At 41.7% G+C, this 11,564-nt stretch overlaps 1 protein-coding gene across 1 annotated transcript; it reads right to left on the bottom strand.

Annotated features, from left to right (window-relative positions):
• Positions 1-762: 762 nt before the first annotated feature.
• On the bottom strand, positions 763-10,716 carry lrrc53 (leucine rich repeat containing 53). Its single transcript, XM_037531225.1, has 6 exons — positions 10,691-10,716; positions 9,543-9,635; positions 7,493-7,612; positions 5,434-6,252; positions 4,068-4,505; positions 763-2,236 (listed from the first exon to the last, which is right to left on the bottom strand). Exons 2-6 carry the CDS (start codon positions 9,547-9,549, stop codon positions 792-794), a joined length of 2,829 nt encoding a protein of 942 aa, XP_037387122.1. The 5' UTR covers positions 9,550-9,635; positions 10,691-10,716; the 3' UTR covers positions 763-791.
• Between the last annotated feature and the right edge of the window lie 848 nt (positions 10,717-11,564).

Below are 11,564 nucleotides of genomic sequence, written 5' to 3' on the forward strand. Positions count from 1 at the left end.
AGATTTGGAGACAAATGGACTTCTTTACGATTATAGTCACTCCAGCTGGTTTCCTGATACGTTTCATCTGAAAGGAGAAACGGTCAAACACTTAAAAAGTCGCGAGGCTGAAGTCGCTTCTCGTTCGCCAGCTTCTTGTTCAAATTTTTCCGTTCCACGTTACATTCTGCCGCATCAGGCGCCATTTAAGGTGGAACGGGAAGATTCGAACAAGAAGCTGGCGAATGAGAAGCGACTTCAGCCTCGTGAAAAGTTTGCAGAAAAGACAAAAAAAAAAGTTTTGTGGAAAAGTTTCCTGCTGGAGATGCAAGAAAAGCAGCTATAGCTGAGCTGAAGCTTAAAGCAGCACTTTCAGTACATCAGCACATACTGAGACACATTTATAGCCAAGATGGTAAAATGGACATCCAATGTTGTGGCTCCCAAGGTGGTTAGATTTTTATTGAAAGGACAAAATTGCTATTTTTAACATTTGGTTTGCCAAGAATAGAAATAATTATTATTTGTGTTGCCAAAAAATGTACTTTACAGAATCTCAGCATAATTCATTCCCAAAGAAAAGTGCACTGACTTAGAATGATGCATTGTGCCACTTCATGGTAATAGCACAGTCAGTCGTGTGCAAAAGTTTCGGCACCCCGCTCAAACGACATGTTTTGTTGATTTTCTGAAAATAGGTTAAAACATGCTCTGCACAGAAGTGTCTTCTCTGCAGAGGACATGTCCACTTATTTTCACCTAGAAAATCAAGTGGTGGTCAAACGTCTGCATGGCAGTAGTGAGCAGGTATGCTATCTGATTTTCCTCTCCAGTGCAGTCTGCGGCCTGTTGGAGGTTTTCTCAGGTATTATCAGCCTAATCCTCCTCTTCGGTGAGCCGTCACCCGAGGACAGATACTCCTGGACAACAGTGGGTGCTGTGGGCACTGGGGTTGTGGAGTTTTCCCCCACTTCTTGTGAACCAGTTGGCTCTTCCTGTGGACCACCGATGTTTTCCAATGGGCTAACTGGCAGGTTCAAGTCTGGATTTGTGGCTTGCTGGGGGTCTGTGGTTTTCACCATGCTGAGTGGCTGTACTGTTGCTGCTGAAAGATCTAAGCTGTGTGTCAATGGGACGGCAGAGTTTTGCAAGATTTGAGATTCAGAACTGCTAGCAGTAGCAGTGTTAGCACTCATTAAACTGTTGTTGCACTGGATTTCTCCATCAGCTGGGTAGTTGGTGTCACTCTGATCATTCAAAACGTCCTCCTTGTTGTTCCTACTGGATTCCTGGTCATTTTTCTTTGACGCTGTTCTTTTAGATGGTGTTTTTTCGCTGTCTTGTTCCACTGTTGGCGCCTCGTCCTGCTCCTCGCTGTCGGAGCGCTTGGACTTCTTCACAGCCTTACTTCCAGACCACGGAGGCTTCTTCCTAGCTTTGTCTGTCTTAGATTTCTCTTTTGCATCATCCTTTCTCTTTTGATTTTTGCCTTTTTTGGCCTTTATGGACGTCCCATCTGCTTCATCGTCCTCGTGGCTGTGACTAGATGTGGAATGAACCCGGTTTCTTTTAAGAGGGTTCAGATTTAGCTTGACCTTTAGTTTCCTACTCAGTTGAGATCCTGGGTTGCGGCTTTTTAAACCTTTTGTCCTCCTGCTGCTTATTTTGCCAGATTTTGGGCTGTTTTCTCGTGGTTGAGATGTTTTTGTCTTGCTGATTCTATATGGGCCCTCATGCTCTTTACTAGATAAAATAAAGCCTTGCTCCAGCGACCCTGACAAATCAAAGGTTACACTTCTCTGTTCTTTAGCTGGACCTTCTTCACTCGTCTGGTTATAATGTAAACTGTCTCTGCACACAGTAGACTCAGATACCTTCCCATCACTGGGCAGTGCAGTGTCTGTGTGATTTCTAAACAAACTGTCCTGGTTTTCATTCCCAGTTTGCCTGTATTCGTACGTTTGATGACAGTGTAAGCAGTTAATGGTTTGGTAAACAGGTAAAGTGCCATATTCCTCATGTTGATGCTTCATTAAGTGATTATTTATAGGATTCCCATACATTTTTGGGTGTAATTTTTCTTTAGGTGTAAATGTTTGTCTTTGGGCAACTGATATGTGCCTTCTTAGTGCTAACTGTTCCATCCTTATGGTTGACGTGTCTTTGGAAACTCCATGAGGAACAGTTTCTGGACTGCGAAGATGGAATAGGTTCACGCCTCCATTTCTTTTTTCACCCTGTCTTTGTGCTCTAATATCTGTAGATTGAACAGAAACATTCTATGTTTGAGAGAAAGAAGAAACAATTCATGGCTCTGAACAAATTCAACAAAAACAAAAATGTATACCGAGTTCAATATTGATTTTTTTCCCCAAAATTTATGCATATTTCAGTTGGTGGACAGTCTTTCAGAGCGGTTTGGTGTGAAGTGGGTGATTGTAGAGACTCTTTACAGTGGTGGTGATGGGAACCAGGGGTCACCATGACTACAACACAGATATAGATGGTTTATTTACTATCCAAAACCAGTGAACCCACACGTGTCTTCTGAGTTCTTATATGGAATGATGACAGTAAAAGTGATTAATCTGAAGATGTTTCTCTGAGGACTATTCTGTCTCACAACACCCTGCATGTAAACCTCCACTATGAATGTTGTAGGTTAAAGCCTTCTCAAAACTATCGTAAAACTATGCCTCAGATATCAGGCAACGTATTCATAATCACTTCATTTAATAACTTCATGTGAGGGAGCTTTTAGAGGTGGACGTCTGGTTCCTATCGCCACCACTGTGAACAATTATGACTGCAAGTTTCTATAGAGCAGAGCGTTTCACACCAAACAACTCTGAATGACTTTGTTTACATCATTTAATTATGCAAGAATGAATCATTTTGACAAACCTGTGGAAATCCTGTTAAAGAAATACTTTTTTCAACATAATATCCATTAACGTTATCTGTATCGTATAGCTGATGACCACAGACAACAGTTTCAGCATGTTTAGTTGAACTGAAACAATTATAACAGAAGCTATGGATAAATCAGATTAAAGCGAAGGAATCTGATTAAGAACTCTGATCAAGGGAGGTGGATTTGAGCTCACTAATGCTCTGTACTCTTACTCTGATTTCTTTCATTTTTCTCAGTCTGTGCATGTGTGAAAACAGAGCGCCGTCCCAAAAACAGCAAGCAGAGCTTGACACAGTACCCACAAGATGCCAACGAAACACCTTTGGAGCGACACTGAAACCAACTACGTGCTTGATGAAATGAGAAATTTAAATATTAAATATTTTTTAGATGATGTAGATGATGTATGTGAGGTATATGACTCAAAAGCAGAAATCTGATTGCCGTGTGACTCATGTAGACAGGAGTTTTCCCATCCTCTGATCACCCAAGTGCAAACGCACCAAACAAATTAGTGGCAAAGTCTGGTTTTCTGCAGTTGCTACAGGTTCAGCACATACAGTGCTGTGGCAAAGTCAGAGATCACCCCTTCATTCATTTAGCTCCCTGTTAAAAAGGCCTTTAAGTAAAAGTTATTTACTTTTCAACAAAGTAGAAAATTACACACAAACAACTAAATATAATATCAGCTTTTTCAGTATTTAGCATGTTACTCTTCACCTTTATTCCCGCTTCCATTCTTTTCAGGAGACTCACTTTCAGTTCCTCCAAGAACCTGCAGACATGCCTCCAAGGTTCAGTCTTAGAAGCTGGTTGAACATTTTCCGAAGTAATCAAACACATTCAGCGATGTTGAGGCCTGGACTCTGGGGTGGTCAGTCCATTGTTCTGACAACACCAGCACCTCATTCTTTTGTTTGTCTTAAAAGCTTTTAATAAGTTCTTAAACTTCAGTTTTGGAAACTCCAGTTTTTCCATATATTTCCCTTTGACTTTCTCCTTATTTGTGCAAGTGGATTACCTTAAATCTAATCTCTGTAGAAAACTGAACGACTTGTACTTTTAGTTGTTATGACTGGACATTAAATAAATGAAATGTGGTCTCTGAACTTTGCACAGTACAGAAGAAAGTAGGCTACATATCTGCCAAATTGCTGCCAATTTACTCTTTTACCTTTAATTCTTGACTGCAGAACTGAGTGGCCTTCCGTCTCGTTCCACTGGTCACTCTCCACAGGGGTTGACCAGCCATCCTCTCTCTTATGTTGAAGTCCCCTGTGATTGTCTCTCTGCAGTAAAGTCTCTCTCCTCTGTCCACCCTCCTGGTAACCTGTTCCGAGAGTCGTTGAGCTGCAGTTGGGGCAGATGAAATGGTTGTCCACTGACTTGACATCAAATGAAGTGTTCTCTTTGTTCCAGGGCTGTGGGCCTCTGTGGTTGCTGTTATGGAGTGAATAAGCCATGGAGAGAGCCTCCTTGTCTTCAGAGAAGTCCCACTGCGCAGAAGCCTGGCTGGACTGTTCCTCAGCTTCATTTTTCTCCTGCAGTTTAAAGTTCTTACCCAGTTTCCTGTATACAAGAGCGAGTAGTCCAAGAGTAATCCCCACACCACCTGCAACACAACAGATTCAGTGTCAGAAGAAAGAGTCAGTTTTCCTCATATACCATCAGCCAGGACTTGCTTGGAGTCTGTCTTAGTTTTGCACTGAAACTTCTAGGCTAATGCAGATAACAAGTAAGAAGTAACAAGCTTATATCCCAGTTAGACCTCTGCAATGAACCCATCCATGCAGTGAAACACCACATACACACTAGTGAACGCACACACTAGGGGGCAGTGAGCACACTTGCCTGGACAGCCTATCCACAGCGCCTGTATCTATCAGACACGCTTTGAAGAAACAGTAGGCAGAGTATTGCATCAAAAGACCCCAAGCCCCCCACACAGTGCAACGCCATGGTCAGGAGTCCTTTGACGTGGACAGGAGTCCATGACTGCCCAGGATAAGAGGTAGTCATGGGCTGGAGGGGAACCAGCCTTGTGGTCCCTGTGGTCACTGGTTCGATCCCCTAAGCTGATAGTACGTGACCAAAGTACTCTTGAGCAAGGCACCTAACCCCCAACTGCTTCTCGGGTGCTGTGGATAGGGCTGTCCACTGCTCTGGGCAAGTGTGCTCACTGCCCCCTAGTGTGTGCATTCACTAGTGTGTATGTGGTGTTTCACTCAAGTTCAAGGACAACGGTTTATGAGATGATCCAAGTACAAAGACTAGATTATACAGATTTTCAGCAACAGTGAATAACTTTAAAATGAAAATGTTCAATTATTAAATAAATAAATAATTTTTTAATTGTTTAATTTTGTTTTATTCGTGTCATTGACCTTGTCCAGCGTAAGTGCAAACTTCAGACACTAAACATGTCCTGGCTGATCAGGAACATTTGTGGTTAATGGGAAAACTTAGCCCAAGTATTTCGCCAAATAATGTCTTGCCATTTATTGCTTTAAACAAAAATATATAAATTGGAAAATACTTACCAAGAAAGAAACAGATAGCAGTGATCGCAACATCTCGGACGTAGCGCTGAGGTGTGATCGAACTCTTAGCAGTGACGGTCACTGTAATGTTGCTGTTAGCCGGTACGCAGTTGGCCTCGGTTAGCTCCAGCACTGTCTGTACTGCTGGGTTGTCTGAACTAACACATGCCATCCTCTGCCCATTGTACAGCACTTTATCTGGAGACTGAACGTAGCTGTTGAGAAATGAAGCAAGCTCTCTCAGCTCGCAAGTGCAGTTCCAACGATTAAGGTCCAGGTTTAGCATTGATAGCCACGACAGATAGGAGAAAGCATCGGGTGCGTTCTGCAGTCTGTTGCGAGATAGATCCAGACTGCGAAGCCGTGGAAGGTTGCGGAAGCTGTTCCGGCCCAGGTATGCGATAAGGTTGTCTGACAAATCCAAAATCTCCAAGTTCCTCAGGTCTGAAGAAGCAAAAGTGCTTGAATTCAAGCTGGTCAGAAGGTTCCCCTCCAGTAGGAGAGTTTTCAAAGCCTTGGTGCTTTGAAACCAGGAACCATCAATATCCTTTAGAGCATTATTCCCCAAATGGAGGGTTTCCAGTTTACGGAGCCAGGAGAAGGTCAACGTGTCCAAGGCCTGGTTTGAGAGGCGGTTGTGGTCCAGTATTAGGGTTCTGAGGACAGTCAGGTTTTGGAAAGCATTGTCCATGATAGTAGAAATGACATTGTTGCTGAGCGCCAAGACGCTCATGTTGGATGAGTCAGAGAACACAATGCTGCCCACGGTGTCTATGAGGCCGTCAATGAGCATCAAGGCCTTGGTTGAATCTGGAGCCTCTGGAGAAACCAGAAGAAGAGGGTGTAAGAACTGGCACTCACCATCTCCTTAGCATTGAAGACAAACTACATTAAAAGTTAGTTAACCCTTTAGTACCAAACAACACAATGTATTTAATACAGCTGTTGGAGACGTCAACAAACTTATGAAAGAGGAACTGAAGTTTCTGACAATGGGTGCGTTTACATGCACTTCATAAGTCAATGACTGCAGCAAATCAGATTTGGTCAGTAATCTCATCAAGCATGTATTTGATTTCAGTGCTGCTCTGAAAGTGTTTGGCTGCGTCTCGCGGCGACGCTGCTGGCTTATTTTCGGTACCGCTGTCTGTTTTCGCACATGCTCAGACTGAGAAATACGAAAGAAATCAGAGTAAGAGTCCACAGCACTGAGAAATCTGATTACAGAGCTAAAGTCCAGCCTCTTCATCAGATTTCTTGATTGGATTTCTAGACCTTACTTTGATTTAAGAAATCAGAGCATGGTGGTGACATCCCGAAAAATAAAAATAATGCATGGTCATGGCTTAGTAAGGCATGGGAACACGATAATTAATTTGTGGCCACAACTTACTAAGGCATGGGACTGAGATAAGTAAGTCGTGACCATGATTTAGTAAAGTGTGGAAATGAGATGATGAAGCCTTGTCTCCTTGATCTCGTTCCCACGCCTTACTAAGTCATGGCCATGGCTTAATTATATCGTTCCCACACCTTACTAAGTCTCAGCCACACATTAGGATCACATTTCTATGCATTATTTTTATGCATATGTGATGTCACTAGCAGTGCTCTGTAGAGGTCTGAGCATTAAAAGCAGCGAACAAACTACAAGAGCAAAAATGAGCTCTAATTTGAAAGACGGCAATAGTGTTTGTTTGTTTGTTTGTTTGATATTTTGTGTGGTCAAAAATTCTGCATTGTTGAGACTTTTTTCTTTAAAACTCAAACACCACATTAAATACCTTAAGGTTTGGTCGACCCTCTCTGGAGCAAATGGAAACTGTTCTAGATATAGTGAATATAACACTATGACATATCCAAGGTGTTCAATTATGAAAGTATCGATATTTATCAATTAATTTGGTCACAATTGATTGTTTTTTCAAAAATATCCCAACCCTAAAATACCACCAAGTTACAGTCAAAAATATAAAGAGACACTCAGACAGTTACTTTGGTCTAACAGGATTAAACATTTTTGGAACATGTATCATTAATTACGTTGTTGTATCATCACCTATGGTGCTGGAGAGCTTATTGCAGATGATGGCATCTTCAGAGCACACAATACAGGAGGCTGGACAGGACACGGGAAACTGGACTTGAGTGAGTGACACCATCAGCGTTAGGAGAACACCTGAGAAGGACAGTTAGCATCGTCAACAAGGTCGGCCTAATTTCAGACAACGTTTAGTCTTACATTGTCCTCGTGTATAACAGATAACCAGGGCTGTCACGATTACTCCATTAAAATAATTATCCAATAAAAAAATTTAATTCTGCATGAATTAACTTAGTAATTTGTTTGCATTGGAAATGAAAAACAGCCCATTAGTCCATTTACAGGTCATTATAAAGCCATGTTTGATGGAAACCCATGAGCAGGACCTCATGATTGCATGCAGAAGTGTCACATAGTGTGAAGGAAAATTACATTTTGAAAATTGATGTTACACATTTCATTTAACTAGGACTAAAGAGCTAACTGGCTCCTCCGCAGTGATGGACAGTAACTATACACACACACACACATTTTCTAAGCCACTTCTCCCTCAGGGTTGCGGTGGGGTGCTGGAGCCTATCCCAGCAGTCATTGGGTGGAAGGCAGGATACACCCTGGACAGGTTGCCAGTCCATCGCAGGGCAGACAGACAGACACAGACGGTCACTCACACCTAGGGGCAATGTAACATGTCCAATTGGCCTGACTGCATGTCTTTGGACTGTGGGAGGAAACCGGAGAACCGGAGGAAACCCACGCAGACACAGGGAGAACATGCAAACTCCACACAGAGAGGACCCCAGTCGCCCGGCTGGGGAATCGAACCCAGACCCTCCTCACTGTGAGGCGACAGCGTTACCTACTGTGCCGCCCATGGACAGTAACTAAATAAATGTAATTGGTTTCTGTACTTAAGTATTTTTTGGTGTATCTGTACTTAAGTTTCTCCGTTCTGGGCGACTTTTTACTTTTTCCTCCTACATTTTGAGAAATCTGTCGTTCCTTTTGGTTTCTGTGTGTATAAAAACGTAACATGTCAAAACGAAAGAAGCGCAAAGCCAAAGCACCAATCAGGGCCCAGCGGTCACTTTGTTTAGAGCTGGTTTTGACCTGTCGGTCATACCGACCCAGTGCAGCACGCGGTTCAACGTCAGCGCAGCAGCGTAAAACTTTGGGAGAGTCTGTTCAACATAAATGATGAACTAACCTAACTTTGTGTAAATAGAGCTCAATATAGAAATATGTCCACATATGCAGTCGAGACTGACGCGGCTTTTTTCTGAATTTCTACAAACACCATTTCATTTTATAGTAAATGAGTTTGGGCTGGTTTATGTTTATGAACAGACGCCTACAGATCAACATAGTAAAGGAGCTCATCTGTGATCCTGAGTTTAAAGCCAGTTTTTATTCAACTTAAACTTGGAACAAAGTTGTAAATAAATCTGAAACTGAAACTTTGCTTGTGTGTAAAAAGTGATTTCAGAGCCACTCGGTTCTCCCTGATGGAAACTGTTTACCTTCAGTGTTTTGTGCTTCTGATCATTTTAATAGACGTCAGCGTCACTAATTAATGACGTTCTATTAAAAGACTGGTTTACCAAGAGAGACGCTGGAGGACTTTCACCTGAAATGAGTTCATGAAGCCAGTCTGGTTATAAAAATGATAACAGGACATCAGAGCCAGAATTACTCTTTTAGTACTTTTACTTTATACTTAAGTACATTTGAAGGAAATTACTTTAGTACTTTTACTCAAGTGGAGGTCTAAAGGCAGGAACTTCTTGGTATCTCTATTTTATCTCAAGTACACGATTTGGGTACTTCGTCCACCACTGCTCCTCCGACGATATTTTGGGGAAGTAAACAATACTAGCTTAGTGCTAACAAAACATTGAAACACCCATAGAAAACCCGGCAGAAATTAAATGGAATTTTTTCCAGTTCTTGTTCTTTGAAGGCTGTTTTTATTGTTGACTCTTAAAAAGATGTAACTGACTTTGACAGCCCTACAGATAAAAAAAGATTATGATTATTATAACATAAGATGTGATGCTGTACTTACTTCTCATGTTTTGTCACTGAATGGGTTGCGTTTGCTTCTCCATGATGTTCTGTGTGGATCTGACCTCTGCATGATGTTGGCCGGACTGGACTCCTATGAATTGCAATTATATGACAATGTCAATCAACTATGTTCATCTAGTCCACTGACATAACCAGGTCTCGCACGTTTCGCACTGTTTTGTGACTCTTGTTTTGGCAACCACCTCTGCCCCTGTGCCCTAATGACCCTTGTTGCTTGGTAACCCTGGCTGAGGGACAGGATGAAGGAGTGGTGATAAAACATGCATGATGCTCCACCTGTTTTCTCTCCTGCAGCAGCTTCTCCTCCTTTATAATGAGTGTGGGATGTTTTGTGTCTGTGGGTCATGGTGAGTCCAGTGACAGCAGCCGGGACTCACTGACTAATATCTGACACGTAGCCTGGATGTGGCTGAGCATCATCTCGGCTTTCCAAACATGCTGGATTCCTGGAAAGCCACTGGACATTTGGAATCCGTGCAATAATAGAAACCAATTTGGTTGCAGGTATACATACAAAAAATTCTAATATTCCTACTAATTAGTAGAAAAAAATACACTTAAATTTTTTTAACCACTTCTCATATTTATAATATTTGCTATATTTGCAAAAATAGCTTTAATTAAACATTGCATGCTGCAATATTTCACAAATTTTGAAAACAAGAACAGATTCAATAATAAACAGTAATTATTTACAATATTTTGATTGATCCACATGTTTTATAAACATTCTGGACATTAACTTTAACAAAATTAAAAATTGTCCACAGTTATTTGAAGTATATGAAAGATATTGAATTTCAGTCCTTTCATTCATCAAGAATCCATCAGCTCTCTCATCACCATCAATAACAGGGGTATAATAGAATCAATATCCGGAACAGATATCATTTAAGACCTTTTATTTCTCAAAATATTTGAAATATTAAATATTTTAAAAAACTACAAATGCCTTTTGGGCTCCAGTTTATAATCTGCCATTTTTTTTGTATGTTTTGTTATATAACAGCAAATTCCAACCTTTTGAATCCCACTGAACACTGCTGTGAAAACAGCATCACAGCACAACGGTTCAAAGTCTACTTTTGAGTATCTTTTAAAACACGAATGCTGCTGTTGACCTACCTCACAAGAGACCAGCACGGTTCCTCTACTCCTGTATCCTGGTTCTGTATTAGCAGTACATTTCCACTGGAACATTCATTTCTTCCTTTAACTCCAGCTAAAACAGGTGAAGTACAGCAGGTGTCCACTAACCTGCGAATACTGTGACACTCTGGGGCTCCACCGCAGCCGTGTACAGTTACTGTAGACTGGGCATGCTCTGTACGCCACTGCTACCTGATCTCATAGCTGGTTTTGCTAAAGCCTGAGCATTAAGGACACATGAGCTCATCTTACCTGCTTCCACTTGTCACACTAATCAGTCCTCTAAAGTCACAAGTGATTATGGGATATAGTCGTGTGCACAAGTTTGAACACCCCAGTTAAGTTACGGTTTGTTGTAGTGAAGTGAAATGCTGAACGGTATTCTCTGCACATTTTTCTTTGAGTTTAACATCTGGGGGATCTGGAGCCTATCCCAGCGGTCAGCAGAAGACAGGATACACCCTGGACAGGCCACCGCAGGCCACTTGCAGGGCAGACACACACACTCACACACACATCAACATGAGGTACCATTACTTTTGCACAGGCCACATTTCCCCCCCCCCCAATATGTTAAACAGTAATTCTGCACTACACTGCACAGAGGTGTGTCTCTGTAGAGGTCACACACACACACACACAGACATATAGTCACACACACAGACATTATATATATATATATATATATATATATATATATATATATATATATATGTACATACACACACACACACACACACACACACACACACACAAACACACACAAATGTTATGACCACCTCCTCGTTTCTACGCTCATGCTACCTTCCCTGCTGGACACTCATGCTACCTTCCCATTTGGCTGACGCTC

Source organism: Pygocentrus nattereri, chromosome 19 (assembly GCF_015220715.1).
Source record: "Pygocentrus nattereri isolate fPygNat1 chromosome 19, fPygNat1.pri, whole genome shotgun sequence".
NCBI classification, from domain to species: Eukaryota; Metazoa; Chordata; class Actinopteri; order Characiformes; family Serrasalmidae; genus Pygocentrus; species Pygocentrus nattereri.

Excerpts from the sequence above, each read along its gene's own strand:
- lrrc53 (XM_037531225.1), bottom strand. Across the intron at positions 6,253-7,492 it reads TAAGCTCTCCAGCACCATAG|AGGCTCCAGATTCAACCAAG; the intron begins GTGATGATACAA and ends TGGTTTCTCCAG. Across the intron at positions 4,506-5,433 it reads TGCTATCTGTTTCTTTCTTG|GTGGTGTGGGGATTACTCTT; the intron begins GTAAGTATTTTC and ends GTTGTGTTGCAG.